General features: G+C 39.0%; 1 protein-coding gene across 3 annotated transcripts in view; it reads right to left on the bottom strand.

Annotated features, from left to right (window-relative positions):
* FOCAD (focadhesin) overlaps positions 1 to 14,146 on the bottom strand; it is a 93,456-nt gene that overhangs the window by 28,648 nt on the left and 50,662 nt on the right. For all 3 annotated transcript variants that reach the window (XM_008630855.2, XM_017730599.1, XM_017730600.1), the window contains 5 exons: positions 12,809 to 12,892; positions 11,216 to 11,348; positions 8,308 to 8,496; positions 7,952 to 8,073; positions 289 to 381 (listed from right to left, as the gene is read on the bottom strand). In XM_008630855.2, coding sequence (XP_008629077.1) covers positions 289 to 381; positions 7,952 to 8,073; positions 8,308 to 8,496; positions 11,216 to 11,348; positions 12,809 to 12,892 — 621 coding nt within the window. The remainder of the gene's footprint in view (positions 1 to 288; positions 382 to 7,951; positions 8,074 to 8,307; positions 8,497 to 11,215; positions 11,349 to 12,808; positions 12,893 to 14,146) is intronic.

Below are 14,146 nucleotides of genomic sequence, written 5' to 3'. Positions count from 1 at the left end.
AAATTCTCAAAATTGACACATTCTGCAAGCTGATACATGAACAAACCTGCATGAACCTGAACTGCAAATAGAAGCTGCACTTCTACAAAGTACCCCAGATTGTGCTGTCACTAACTGAAGACACATTTTTATTTCTATTTCCTTTTTACAAATGTTATAATTAAGCACCTTAAGCTTTACTTTTGTTGTATGTTTTGTAACTTGCATGAGTGTTCTTGCTGGTAAAATTAAAACCCATACCTCTTGAATAGGCATTAATATCCACGATATTATATACCTCAAAATTACCTGCAGGATTGCACTGTAGGTCCGACTCATAAATCCTAACCAGGACTGTGGCAGCAGTATGGAGTGGTGCCATTCAGAAGGCTGAATATTAACCTGTGCAACACACCAGAAAGGTTAGAAGCAATTACATTAAGTCTAACATATGCAGAATCTACGTTCTCCAGTCTATGATTTGCAGACAAACATTCACTCACTTCCACAGGCCATTACACGTTGCTGTAGGAAACTAAAATGATAACATACTTTATTCTCCTTTCTGATTTTAGCCACACCAAGTTACTGTCAACTTCGTTACCCAGGCCAGTCAAAAGTGGTTGCTTCAGGTAGTGCAACAAATAATTGATCCCAGAGAGACAGTGGAACCATGTGTGGCAATAAGCACAACACTCAGCAGCACTAGCAAATGTTTCTTCATAGTTGGTGAAGATCTTAGATGTTTCTAAAAGCAGAATTGTTAACCAACATAAATAACTGACCTCCCCTTGTATCATTACTTTCCTGAGTCTTCCTGCTTATTCATCTCTATTTTATGCCCCTAATGATCTACACAAAGCAGTCAGTATTCTTTCTTTACTTGGATTTTATAACAAAAAACAAAGGACTGTGCTAAAGCTTCATGCTCACTGCTTTCAGTGAACCTGAAAGACTTGTGAATAAGTACTAATACATCTATACAAATAAAAACATTCTAAAAGTCAATCAAAAAAGATGACATACTCCATCCCACAAACAATACAAATATGCTCAGTAAAAAAAGGAAATACTATCTTATTAATGACTCATTAACACTACTCCTTCCTTTTTAGTCAAAATTATATTCACACCCCCCTTTCATCTGCTCATCAATTCCTCCAGAAGTTGATGAGCAGTCAAGTTTCCAGTTAGAATTGCTTTCCTTTGGCTCCCGAGGAGCCTGCAGCAATTCCAGTCTTCCCCATAGCCTCTACACTGAAACTGTTTCAGACATGTGCATTACACTATTTAGATTTCTGCTGATCAACAGACAGCTAAACAAGAGCCAGTGTGTGCCCAGGTGGCCAAGAAGGCCAACGGCATCCTGGCCTGGATCAGCAATAGAGTGGCCAGCATGAACAGGGCAGTGATTGTCTCTGTGTCCTTGGCACTGCGGACACCACACCTAGAATCCTGTCTTAATTTCTGGGCCCCTCACTTCAGGAAGGACACTGAGCTGCTGGAGTGTGTCCAGAGGACCACACTGCTGGTAAAGCATCTGGAGCACAAGTCCTGTAAGAATCGGCTGACGGAGCTGAGGCTGTTTAGCCTGAAGAAAAGGAGGATCATTGCTCTCCACCTGAATGGAGGGGGCAGCTAGGTGGGGGTCAGCCTCTTCTCCCAGACAATTAGTGACAGGACAAGAGTACATAGTTCAAACTGTGCCAGGGAAGGTTCAGGCTGGACATCAGGATGAATTTCTTCATATAAAGACCTGTTAAGCATTGGAATGGACTGTCCAGAGAGGTGGTGTATTCAGCATCCCTGGAGGTGTTCAAGAAACAACTGGACGTGGCACTTAGTGCCATGGTCTATCTGAGAAGGTAGTGACTGGTCAAAGATTGGACCCAATGTGGTCTTCTACAACCTAAATGATTCGGTGTATCAGGTTTAACTAGTCTCCTAGTGAGTTGTGAAGTTCATCACGTAATCCACATTTGTGCAAGACAACAAAAGCAGGCCTGCAAAATACTGCAGGTGTTCATGCAGGAATTAATTACAAAGCTTTAGGTGTCTTGTGACATTTAAAGCATCTGGACAATACGGTCTATCAGGAACACCTAAAACGTGCAGATGTGTTTGATGACAACAAAACTGCTCAGGTTCTTTTAGTTAATTAACTTCCTTCATGGCAGTAAACGTTTTGCATGTATGTGGAATGTGAGAAAAGCAAGAGGGAACTGAACATCTTCACATAAAAAGAACACTCAGAATTCATCTACAACTGAAAATGATGGGACATAGTGCTGAGGATTTTCATATAAGCAGTACTGCGACCTGCTATTCCAGTACAGGAAACCAGTAGCCTTTACTTGTCATCTATCCCTGGATACAAAGGGTAACAACAACTACACTAAGTGTTTGCTAATTAATACCAGCAACCACAGGCAAAGGTGGTAAGTGAAGTTCAGACTTTTTTTTGAGTGCACAGTTTATGTGCAAGAAAATATTGGCTGGGTGGGGAGGGGCAGGGAATGAGGCTTAAGGGAACTGTGAACCAAGGGTGAGTGCTTGTGTAACATTGCCACACTGATACAGGGAGTTTCTTAGGAACATCACTTGGCCAGACCAAGCTGTCAAGCAGTTTTTAAGGAAGATCTGCAACCTGGTATCTGAGGCAGTAAGAAAAGGCATAAACTTGGAGCTAGTAACCTGAGCCTGTTGACTGATGCTTAAGAAGGATAAGTCTGCCTGAAAAGACACAAAATCATAGACCATGTTGGTCAAAATGCAAGACAGGTAATGCTGGCAAATCACAGGAAGTACTACTCCTGTATGTGTCTGGGACAATACCCTTATGTCAGTGAAGTGTTAGGCATATTTTTAAATACCCTGCTCACATACGGGACATATAAAGTGCCACCTCAGTGATTTCATAAATAAGGCTAGCATTACATATCTGTATCAATGAAATAGTGAAACAGAATCTCTTTTAATTTTAAATTTTGCTTAGAGGATCCTTTTAACATACTTGCATGCATATACTTCCAAATCCACCACCTAACATTCCTTTGTGAAAAAAAAAAATCATCTTTCTCAAAGGCACAGTAGGCTGAGGAAAAGAAAAACAAAAATCTGTCAGAAACTTATTTCTGAATACTGTTTCATCACTGAAGGAAATACACTCAGTAAATTCAGTAGCAGAAACCAGTTACTAGTTCATAGTTTGCGCTGGTTTTCTGAACTACACCCATCTAGGCACAGAAGAATACACTACAATGAATTCTGCTCCAGAAAATCCAATTATCATCTCAAGATACTTCACATACAAGGTTTGAATAAGCTCTTGAGTATCTTGGTTACATCAAAAACAAACCAGGAAAGAAAAGCACAGAAGGAGCTTTTCACTTTACTTTTCAAAGATGCACATCATCACAGCACATCTAATTGAACACACTTAAAAAATACGCAGGAAATGCTTCTCCCATGAGTATACAGAGTGTCTAACATGATTATTACTTGTAGGGAAGTATTTAATACTGCATAACTCACCTCTGCAACTCAACTTTGCAATTGTGCCTGTAAATATGACTCATGAATAGGAAAAAGTAACTTGTGCTATTTCCAACACATAGAAAGTGCTTGAATATTGAGAAACATGCAAAGGCAAGACCATTCTCCATTTAAAAAAACCCCTACAAATTGCACCAGTTCAGAGTGACAAAGCCACCATCTACCACACTGGTCTGCCAGAAGCAGTCTGCCTCTGTGCTTTTTGCATGCAGGATGAAAGGTCCTCTTCACCTCCACTAAAGAACAAAGAGACGGATAGCTAGCTGAAAGCCTAGTAACTTTAACCCAAAACATACACAAACAGAACCATCAAAACATATGGTACACGATGTGAACACATGTGACTATTCATCCTCAGTCATTTTCAAAACAGATTAAGTGAATCTGGTAAGAAATTATTCCTATGAATTTCCACGAAGTATTACTTACAAAACCTGAAAGAGTCACAGGTAATATCTGGGGACTTCTTGTAAAGTGTGATCCAGGTAGCCATAGGAAAAAACAAAACCCACGGTCTATACTAACTTCTGACCACTGTGACATCAGTAACTTACATGTCCCCTCAGAGAGAGGTTGACAAGCTCTGTTTAATAATCAAATAGCACATCCCCATTTCTGGGGGAATGATGATCTTCCTCTTTCAACTCACCAGTGACCACTGAAGAGCAATATAGCCAGCATTTGAAACATACCACAGTTTATTGAACCTATTTTCTTTTTCCTGTGAAATAACCGTTCAAACAACATCAAAAAACCCCTTCGGCATCTTAGTCTGATCCTGATGACAGATATCACATATGCATCCAATTCCTCAGCTAGAATAGCACCTAGGTGATAGAATAACTCTGGCCCATAAGGGTTGAATAGTAAATTTTCTTTTTGCTGCTGTTAGATTTGAATGGCAGCTAAACCCAGATACTTGTTATTTGTATGTTTTTAAGACTTTTCAATATACAAGAAGAAAATCTTTCCTCTGCATACAAACCTCATATAACTCTTTTTTTTTAGTAGTAGAATATCAGGCATCACAGTTTCACACATAAAGAATCTCATAAAAACGAAACAGGTATTTTCAAGCCCCTCACCTTGCCCCAGCTGCCAAAATCTAAATGCAAGAATGGTAACTATGCATGCACAGATACAGACGGATATACAACCTGTAGGTTCATATTTTATAGCTGTGAGCATAGGTCAAACTACTGAAGGCATAAAGATGTTATTATCCCAGTATGGTAGTGACTGCTTAGTCCTAACTAAGAATATGCCAACTGCTGGAGATTTTTCGAGGTAAAATAAATAGATGCCTGCTACCTCCAATTAATTGTATTTTCTTGATGTTTACATCAACCTCAGACTTTATTCAGAGCTGGATGCAGACCTCAATGCTCCAAAGGCAACTCTAAGACTTTTTAACAGAACACTCCTTACTTAAAAAGTCACTATAAGGATTAACCCCTACAACATCTTCCCTCTCCCAAAATAAAAAGAAGTCAAAGCAGTAGCAAGGAAGTGTCATTCTGGTAATTTAAATCCCTAAAACACCTGTTTAGTGTGCTGTGTTGAACTGTGATGCAATGACTTTACAAAAACACATTAATTCCTACAGCCACTGCAAGAATAAGATGGATCTAGGTCCTACTAACCCAATTTTCTTCAACCAATTTGGCAGTTTTATAGCTTAGGCTCCCTGTCTTTACCGTTAAACTCTGTTGCCTAGAAGAACATTGAGGACCAAACGAACATTAAGGCATGAAATTTAGTTTGATGAGCCCAGGGACTCACTTCTCATCTAGCCAAAGGCCCAAACATCTTTTTTCTGACCACCCTAACTCCAACTGTCTCTATGAACAAAGGGAAAAAGGCAAGAAAAAACTTTTGACTCTTGAAGCAGTGTGAACTGAAAACAGAAATACTGATTTTTTTATCAAAAATTCATAGTTACTGTAGATTTTCACTAAAAGGGTGCAGTTAGCATTGTCTGAAGGTATTTTGTGTTTAGGTTTAAAATATAAAGATATTTGGATTTATTTTTAGTTTTACTACACCTTGAATCAATCGACTTGGTAAAGTCCTGAGATACTTGGTAAAATATTTCTGTCTCCAGTCATTCCTTTTATTCACTAACTTGATCCAGTTCACCACATTCCCCACAATAAACCCCCCCATGTTTTGTCTAGCAAACCATTTTAAGGTTGTATTTCTAGGAAGGTAGCTTGTTCACACAAGAAGAGTCAATTTTGAATGTGCTTCTGGATTTTATAATGATTGCTAGTACATTCAAGTATTTATTTTACCAGAGATTTTATTCGATGCTTTAGGGCAGCAGGCAAGTGTTTAAAACATAGTTCAGAACTGATCTTCAGCCCACTATAATTTGACTCATATAAAACTTTCACACATGCCTTTTATGACAATGTAATTAAACATGTTTTTCTTCAGAACCTCTGCCACTGAACCCAAGTCTCTCTGTTGAAGCAATTACACACAGTGCAGAGCCTTCCTTTCTGGATACTATGGAAACTTATGCCTCATTCATAACTCATTACTCGACATCTGTTCCTCTGACATATGAAATATCCCTGTGGACTTTCCCTGGTGCTCCCCACTGGAGCTTCCAAAGAGTTAGAAAACATTCATTAATTTACACTCCTGTGATAATGAGGGGTATTATCTCCCAGTTTCTGCTTTCATTCTTTAGCAGCAAAGATGTCAAGATGGAAAACATCTATTAAATTTGCATACATGGTCAGGTATTTTGAGATCAGTGTATAAGGGTGGGTTTTTAAAATTCTTCTAGTTCGAGAGAAGAATTTGACATCTGAAGCATTTCATAATTCCATAGACACTGACTTCATGATACAGTGCCAGGGATGGATTTCTGTACCCCAGTCCAATTGGTGCAGACTGGCTTTCATCCTTGTACATCTGCCCTAACTTCTGCTGGCATCCATGTGGTGTGTCTGCGGCCACAAGACATGATTATTATTTTTTCCGTCCTTTCAGTACTGAAGAACCAAAGTGATTAAGATGTTATATGGAAAGCAGAAGTTGTATGTGTATGCTAGCAAATGGAAGTGTTTGAGAGATGATACAGAGCCAGAAGACTCTACTAGCCAGAAGAAGCCAACTTCAGCATGGCACACACTTACATCATTTGACTGGAAACTTCAGGCAAACTACGCTGCAGACAGGTTTGCTAGAGAGAGAACTGGTTTGCTTGCTCCAGAAAGACTGAGGGAGTTAACCAGTACAAACACAGTGTGAACATGCTGAAGCAGGACCTGAGAGCAAAGCCTAGAGGGAGCCATGCGGATGCATCACAGGATCAGAATGTAGTCCCCATCCATGACGCATGCCTCTGTTCTAGTGTCAGACTTTCAGTTTGTACACAGAAAACGCTCCAAACCCTGCACACGCAACCTTCCCACTCAAACCTTGTGCTATAGTTATTTCATCACTGAAAGTGTTTGATATCAGTGATTTTAGTAGCATTACAGAAGAACTTCACAGCAGATATGCCTCACATCTGTTGGGTGAGGGTCACAAAACAAAATCAGGACCCAGATCACGCCCTCAGATGCATGTAAGTAGCCTCTACAGAAACACAAAATGACTGTATTAATAGAATTATTTTATGAACTTTTGAAGAGTTTAATCCACTTTCACATGTATTAAAAGCTGCTCCCATTGGCATAAAATTGGGAAAGGAACACGTATTTCCCTGGATCCAGTTGAACTACTTTTTTTTTTTTTTACTGTTGTCCAAAATTTTCAAAGATGAACTTTGATACTAATCATAAAAGTACCATAATTCAAAATTCTCTGACAGACCTCATTGCAAGCACCTTATTTTCCATAATAATTAAATGAGGGCTTATTTCATGCCACTTTTCCAAAACCACACCAAAGGTAATGGCATGGTTTTGGTGGTACAAGCGCAATAGGTCAGGGAGCTGAAACATTTAAGAGACAGAATAAAATGTCAAGTCTTAGCAAGGTGTAGATATTGTTTTCCCACAGAGCCTCATCACTGTTCAGGCCTGCCATTCATCTACAACTGGTTACACGAGAGGTATCAGGCACATATATATAGCAGTCAACAAGGCATGAAAAGGCAGAGGTCACCTTCTGTTTGTTCTTCTGATTTTCAGAAGAGGGATTTCGGCAGTGAACTCTTAAAAAAAAAGTATTTACATGTTCAGTTTAAGTTAGTGAGGTTGGGTGACCATGGTGGTAGGCTGATGATTAGACTTGATGATTCTATGATTCTAGCTGTCCCTCACAACAACTTCAGTTAATTATGATACATTCATACATGCTATCGCTAGCTGCTACCAACACCCAATGAGCATAAACAAATGAGACAGTAAAGTAGGGAAGGAGGTGTAATACTCCCAAAAAGTGAAGAAGAACTTACCTCATGAAGGAGGGCAACCAACATTTGCTGGAAATTGCGGCCCCTGCTGGCCAGAAATCGATTAATAGGCTTGCCATCCCTGCCCATGTGGACTGGGAGGTCGAAACACAGCAACATGCCAGCTTGAAAGAGGGAGGGAAGGGGAACAGAAAGGTCAATGCCAACACTCACTCAGAGTCAAGGGAGAACCCAAAGCAAAGTAAGGCTAACTTAATAAAGCCAACAATTCAAAAGAATATGCAAGCACATTTAAGTGGCATAAAACATCATTTCTTAAGTTGATTCAACTTCAGATTCACAGGTATCTTTGGGTCAAAACATACATACTTGTGTACTTGAAGAAAGTGACAGCCTACCTGCAAGGCCTGGTGTCATGCCTGGTTGCTTGTTCCTCTCATACATTTTCAGCAAGAAATTTGGAACACCTGCCACTGTCTTCCCCTGGTCCAAGCGTGTGGTCCCTCCTCTCAAGGCAGAATGATACACAGCACGGGGCATGTTGGTCATCTCCTGTTTCACAAGTGATGTTGCAAACTCTTCAAAAGCTTGACAAAGTGCAGTGCAATGAAGGGAGAAGAAAGGGAATGTGAGAGTCTGATGACTGAGAGACAAAACTAACCCTGGAAAACCCAGAATGACACCAGTACTTCTTTCCCACTTCGTAGAGGAGCAGCAGTCTAAATCTGATGTTGTAGCATGGGAAGGAAGGAAGGACATCTCTATCTGGAGATTCCCATCTGAAGTGGGAAACAGCATTACTGAAAATCATGGAAACTTGCTAAAAAAAAGAAACGTGAGGAAGTTCCAGTATAAAGCTACTTTATTCAAAACTGACATGAGTATATTTAAAGTTGGAAAGACATATAGCCTTCCTTAAGTATTCCATGAGCTGTTCATTGCCTTCTTTGACAGCTACAAAAGTAACAGTAACAGCAGCACATGCTGACAGAAGGACACAGAGTACCAGTCTCAATCACATTTTTGTAGCATGTCAGGAAGGGCACCTGCATCCTGTGACTTTTTTCCTCCACCTGTAATGCCAATATCCTTCAAATTCCTTCAAATGAAACCCACAGAATGCAGTCAGCAATTTTCACTGCAGTGATATAGGCAGAAACTCTAAGTCTTTGTCTTCAACCCTCAACACTTCTGTTTTGTTGGAAGAGTAGGTATTGATGTGAAAACACTCTCCACCTACCTGCTCTACACTTTTTATAAAAGCTTTTTTGTTTAGGGTGGCTACAACAATAGGGAAGAAATCTGCTGAAGGAGGGAGCTATTTCTCTGCTGGAAACCATTCACAATGACAGAGACCCCTTATCCCGGCTGTCATATTTCTGCATTTGCTGGTTATGCCAAAAGACAGAAATATAAGCCATTCGGAAGCAATTCTTCAGGCAGGGGACAAGCTAAGGCTCTAGACTGACAAGTATAATTCAAACTACGAAATCTGGATAAATTTAGCGAAACAACTAGATGTGCAGCAAACACTACAAATACGGTATTTCAGTGCTTGAAATCAATTTGAGGGTAAACAAAGAACTAGCATCACATGAACAATATTTTTATTATTATTATCATTGTTGTTACTATTGTTATTATCATTATCATCATTTTCTTTGCAGTAAGGATACTACCACTATTACTAACAGCAACAACAACAACGATATCAAGCTTATAGTTCTTTTTATGAATTATTTTTCACTCTCTGAATTACCAGGTCTGAGAAAAGTCTCAGGCATCCATAATGAAACACCATTAAAATAAAAAAATAAGGCTGGCATACCCTTTCTGATATCCTGGGAATCTAATACTTACAAACAATATGAAAACTGATGTGACAAATCAATTTTAATGGAGTTTGAACAAAATACTACCTAAAGTTCCACCTTCCAACGTTTCATGTAAGTAGTTACACATTATTAATCCCAGTAACATGTACCACCAGAATTCCAGCAAATGAGATGACACAGATTCAGCTCCTATAGAACAGAGACTCTGGCTTTTGGCCTGTCTTGAACATTGCCTCATTAATACAGTTTCATACTCTTTTGGTGAAGCAATTAACTCTGAACAACCACTCCAGCCAGTCACTAAAGCTTTTGCTCAAGTGTTCTGGACTCTGCATTAACTAATAATGTCAGAAGACACCTCTGAGGGAGAAACTTCTGTGAATGCTTGGATTCAAGTATGTTTTCATACCAGTCTGTGGTTGCTGCATCTCTGAATTCAGTCTGTTCACTTTTAATTCCATTTTGGTTTCTCATCTTCCTAGAAGGTTGGCTATCTCAGCATTCATTACACAGATTGGGTTTTCTGTCAAAATACATCACTCTCTTTCATTGAACTAAATTACGTCATTCTCCCTTACAAAGCTTCCAGGATTTAGTAATTAAGACTCTCTAGGTTAGGCTGCACTTACTCCAGATGCCAATGCATGCAGAGTTTGACAAACGGATTTTTTTAGAAGCCCCCACCAGGGGAAGATACTACAAAACACTACCTACTATCTCACGGCAATGTTTACAGGCTGCAATCACACATCAAGATCCCATGTATTCTACAAAGAATGAAATAACAATGTCTATGTCCTGGCACAGTATCTCAAATCTTGTAACTGTAAGTTAAACAGCATTTCTGCAAGTAATCAAGTGAAAGGCAAAAATCTCAAATACTGAAGGTAAATCAACTGCAGAGGTTTCAGAACAAGTGTATCAACCAGAGATTATCTGTTGAAGCATACTTCAGTATCAATATGCATCACTACAATTACACATTAAGCATAGCACTGATACCTTAATTAAGCAGACTTTGTGTACAGCATTGTTTTCATACCATTAATACTCTGTTTACAAAACAATAAATACTGAATTTATTTTACTTCAATCTGTCCTGGGCTAAAATACAGAGTTGTCTTTAGAAACATCTGTTCAGTCCTCCCTACTGAAGTCACACTGTGATGAAACAGTGAGTACTTGAAATAAATAATAACAAACTGGCTTTCCCTTTAGGACAGGCAAAGAATTTTTAATTATCAACATTTTTTCCCACCATCATGACCTATGTCCCACCATCTTCCTAGAAACAGGCTGTGGGCTTTATTTTCCTCTGAACTTCTACTTTACATTTTTTCCCATAATTTGTTAAGGAAAAAATCACAGGCTGCACTTTAACGTGACACTCCATTATAAAACAGACACATATCTGTACAGTCACTGTGATTACATATTTGCAAAGTAACCTCAAATACTGGATATATTATACCTCCTAAAACAGCAGCTGGTGTTAGAGACAACAGCTTGATATATGAAGAACCTGGAACAAATAGATTTGCTTCCTGATCCTCTTCATCTTCATTCATGTCTATCTCTTCCAGTGAGTCAACTTCTGGTCGTGCCTGGAAGATTTTAAAAAAATTAAATGTCAGCATAAAAATTCCAAATCCTCATTACCAGTCATGATTCCAAGTGTCAAAAATACCAACAAAATATGAAAAGTTCTCCATTTCATTATTTTCACTCCGTTTCATAAACTTGAAGCTGAATGAATAAAAGCTTTTCTTCTACCTGACTGAAAGGCAACACTGGTTCATAAAAATCACAGTAAAATTAATCCTGACATTTACAGCTGAACTAATATTCATAAAACTTTACTTTCATCCTGATTCTTCTTCAGTTTAACAATGTCTTATACTGGCAGTTTAATATAAATAGAACATTTTTCCTACACATTACTTTTACATATTAGTTCTTGGAATTTGAAAAACTGCAACATATTTACATTGCTTTCAATTAAAACGTATTTACTCATTTTCTGTAAAGTACTGCACCAGTTACAATATGACTGTAAAGTAACTGCACCACTAATACACAACTATGCACTACTGTGAAAGATTTAGTCTTGCAGCAGAGTTTATACATTTCCCTTATTCTATCTTGTGGTCTTCTATGTAAAACACATTTTTCATTTGTCAGGTTTACGCTGAACTCTTTTCACTGATTCATATAAAGTATGCTTTTTAATTTTAAAGTTGCATATTCCAGCCTTTTCATAACAGCCAGTTACAACACACAAATGAAGCCTATCTTACAATAAAGAGGTAAATAAAACCTTTACTATAAAGCCATAAGATTCATTATGCCATAAAGTACCAATGGACTACTGAGTACTGCCTAGTGTCTCATACAATGTAAAAAAAAAAGTCACACAGATGACCTTATGTTCATCTCCTTGTACTCTTCCATTTCGTTAGAGTCAACTAATCAGAAGCTTCAGCTTTTAACAGCCCTCTGCATGCTTAAAAAGCTTTTTAGTAAGTACCTCAACTCCTTTTAACTGCCTTTATTGATAAAAAAGTAAAATGTTATGCTGTAAAATTCACAACAAAAACACAAGAAAACCTTTCAGCTTAACTCCAAAAATTGCCCCTACTTTTCAACCTGACTTGGCTGTCTTTTGGGAACAAAAGCACTATCCATGAGTGTGACTGCAATGGAAGAAACAGCCATCACAAGAGCTGCTTAGTGTCAAGACTCAATTGCAAGCACTAACAGAAGAGCATAAAATGCAAATCAGCTGCCCAAAAAAACACTGCTAATTTAATAACAACATAAGAAAAACTACCTTTTGACTGCTTAGCCCTAAGTTTCATTTGTGCCTTTCCCTGCTCATAAGACTTAGTTATGCCAATCACACATGACATCATCTCAGGTCACCAGCAGGACCTTGTATTCCTTCAGGAGGCTCCTGGTTTTCTGGCAGACAAGGCACAAGATGGTTATATCCTTTCAAGAGGATATAACCCATGTCAGATGGAAATGTCAGATGTGCTTACTATCAAACATATAACATGGCTACCTGTCCAGGAAGATGAAGAATTGTATGTTCTTCAGAGCCAAACGATGAGAGTGATTTATAGGCTGAAATGGCTACAAGGGCATCCTACAAAATTAACAGGAAAAAAAAGAAAATCACAAACACAGCATATAGTATTGCTACCTACTGGAAACTCCACATACAAAGAGCTTACCAAGTAACTACTGAATGCTGAAAAAGAGTATAACAATATTTTCCTAAGGCACACTCTCAATTGCTTACTTTTTATACACACAATGCAAAGGAGCAAGACCAATTATCTAGGCTTGATACCAAGCACTCTGAGGGTACTTTAGGTAGAAATATCCAAGCTATGAGAATAATGTTGATAACATATTGATGTTTTAGCTGTTGCTAAGAAGTGCTTACTCTAAATCAAAGACTTTTCAGCTTCCTGTGCCAGTAAGCAGGTGCACAACATGCTCAGAGGGAGCACAGCCAAGACAGATGACCTCAACTGACCAAAGGGATATTCCACATCATAGAACTTTATGCCTAGTATATAAACCCAGGGAAGTTGGCCAGACGGTACCCATTACTGCTCAGGGATGGACTGGGCATCTCTCAGTGGGTGGTGAGCAATTGTATTGTGCATCACTTGTTTATAATTGAGTTTTATTCCTCTTTGTCGTTTTGTTATATCCCTTTTCATTACAATTATTATTGTTATTATTATTACACAGTCACTTTATTTCATTTATTAACCTGTTCTTGTCTCAACCCATGCGGTTTACCTTTTTCCAGTACTCCTCCCCATCCCACCACAAGGACGGCTGCATGGTACTTAGTTGTCACCTGGGGTTAACCATGGGGCTAAAATAGACCGACAGAAGTCTTAGTCTTAAACTAAAATACACTACTTCCACCAGCCCCATGGTGATGATAGTCCAACATTCCCACTGCATTACAATGCTCCACAAATGAATTGAGTTAGCTGTGATAGCAGCATCTTTGTCAAGAATGCTTCACCATGTCAAGGCTGAAATCTTCCAGAGGAAGTTAAACTAGTTTCACAGAATCACAGAATATGCTCAGTTGGAATACGTTGAGATCCACAAAGATCATCAAGTCCCATTTCTGGCCCTGCACAGGACAACCCCAAGAGTCACACCATCTGCCTGAGAGCATTGTCCAAATGCTTCTTGAACTCTGTCAGGCTGGTGCTGTGACCACTGCCCTGGGGAGCCTGTTCCAGTGCCCAATCACCCTCTGGGGGAAGAACCATTTCCTAATATCCATCCTAAACCTCCCCTGACCACAGCTTCAGGCCATTCCCTCACTGGTCACCACAGAGAAGAGATCAGTGCCTGCCCCTCCTCT

Source organism: Corvus brachyrhynchos, unplaced genomic scaffold (assembly GCF_000691975.1).
Source record: "Corvus brachyrhynchos isolate BGI_N302 unplaced genomic scaffold, ASM69197v1 scaffold93, whole genome shotgun sequence".
NCBI lineage: Eukaryota > Metazoa > Chordata > Aves > Passeriformes > Corvidae > Corvus > Corvus brachyrhynchos.
This window is presented reverse-complemented; position numbering and strand designations above follow the sequence as displayed.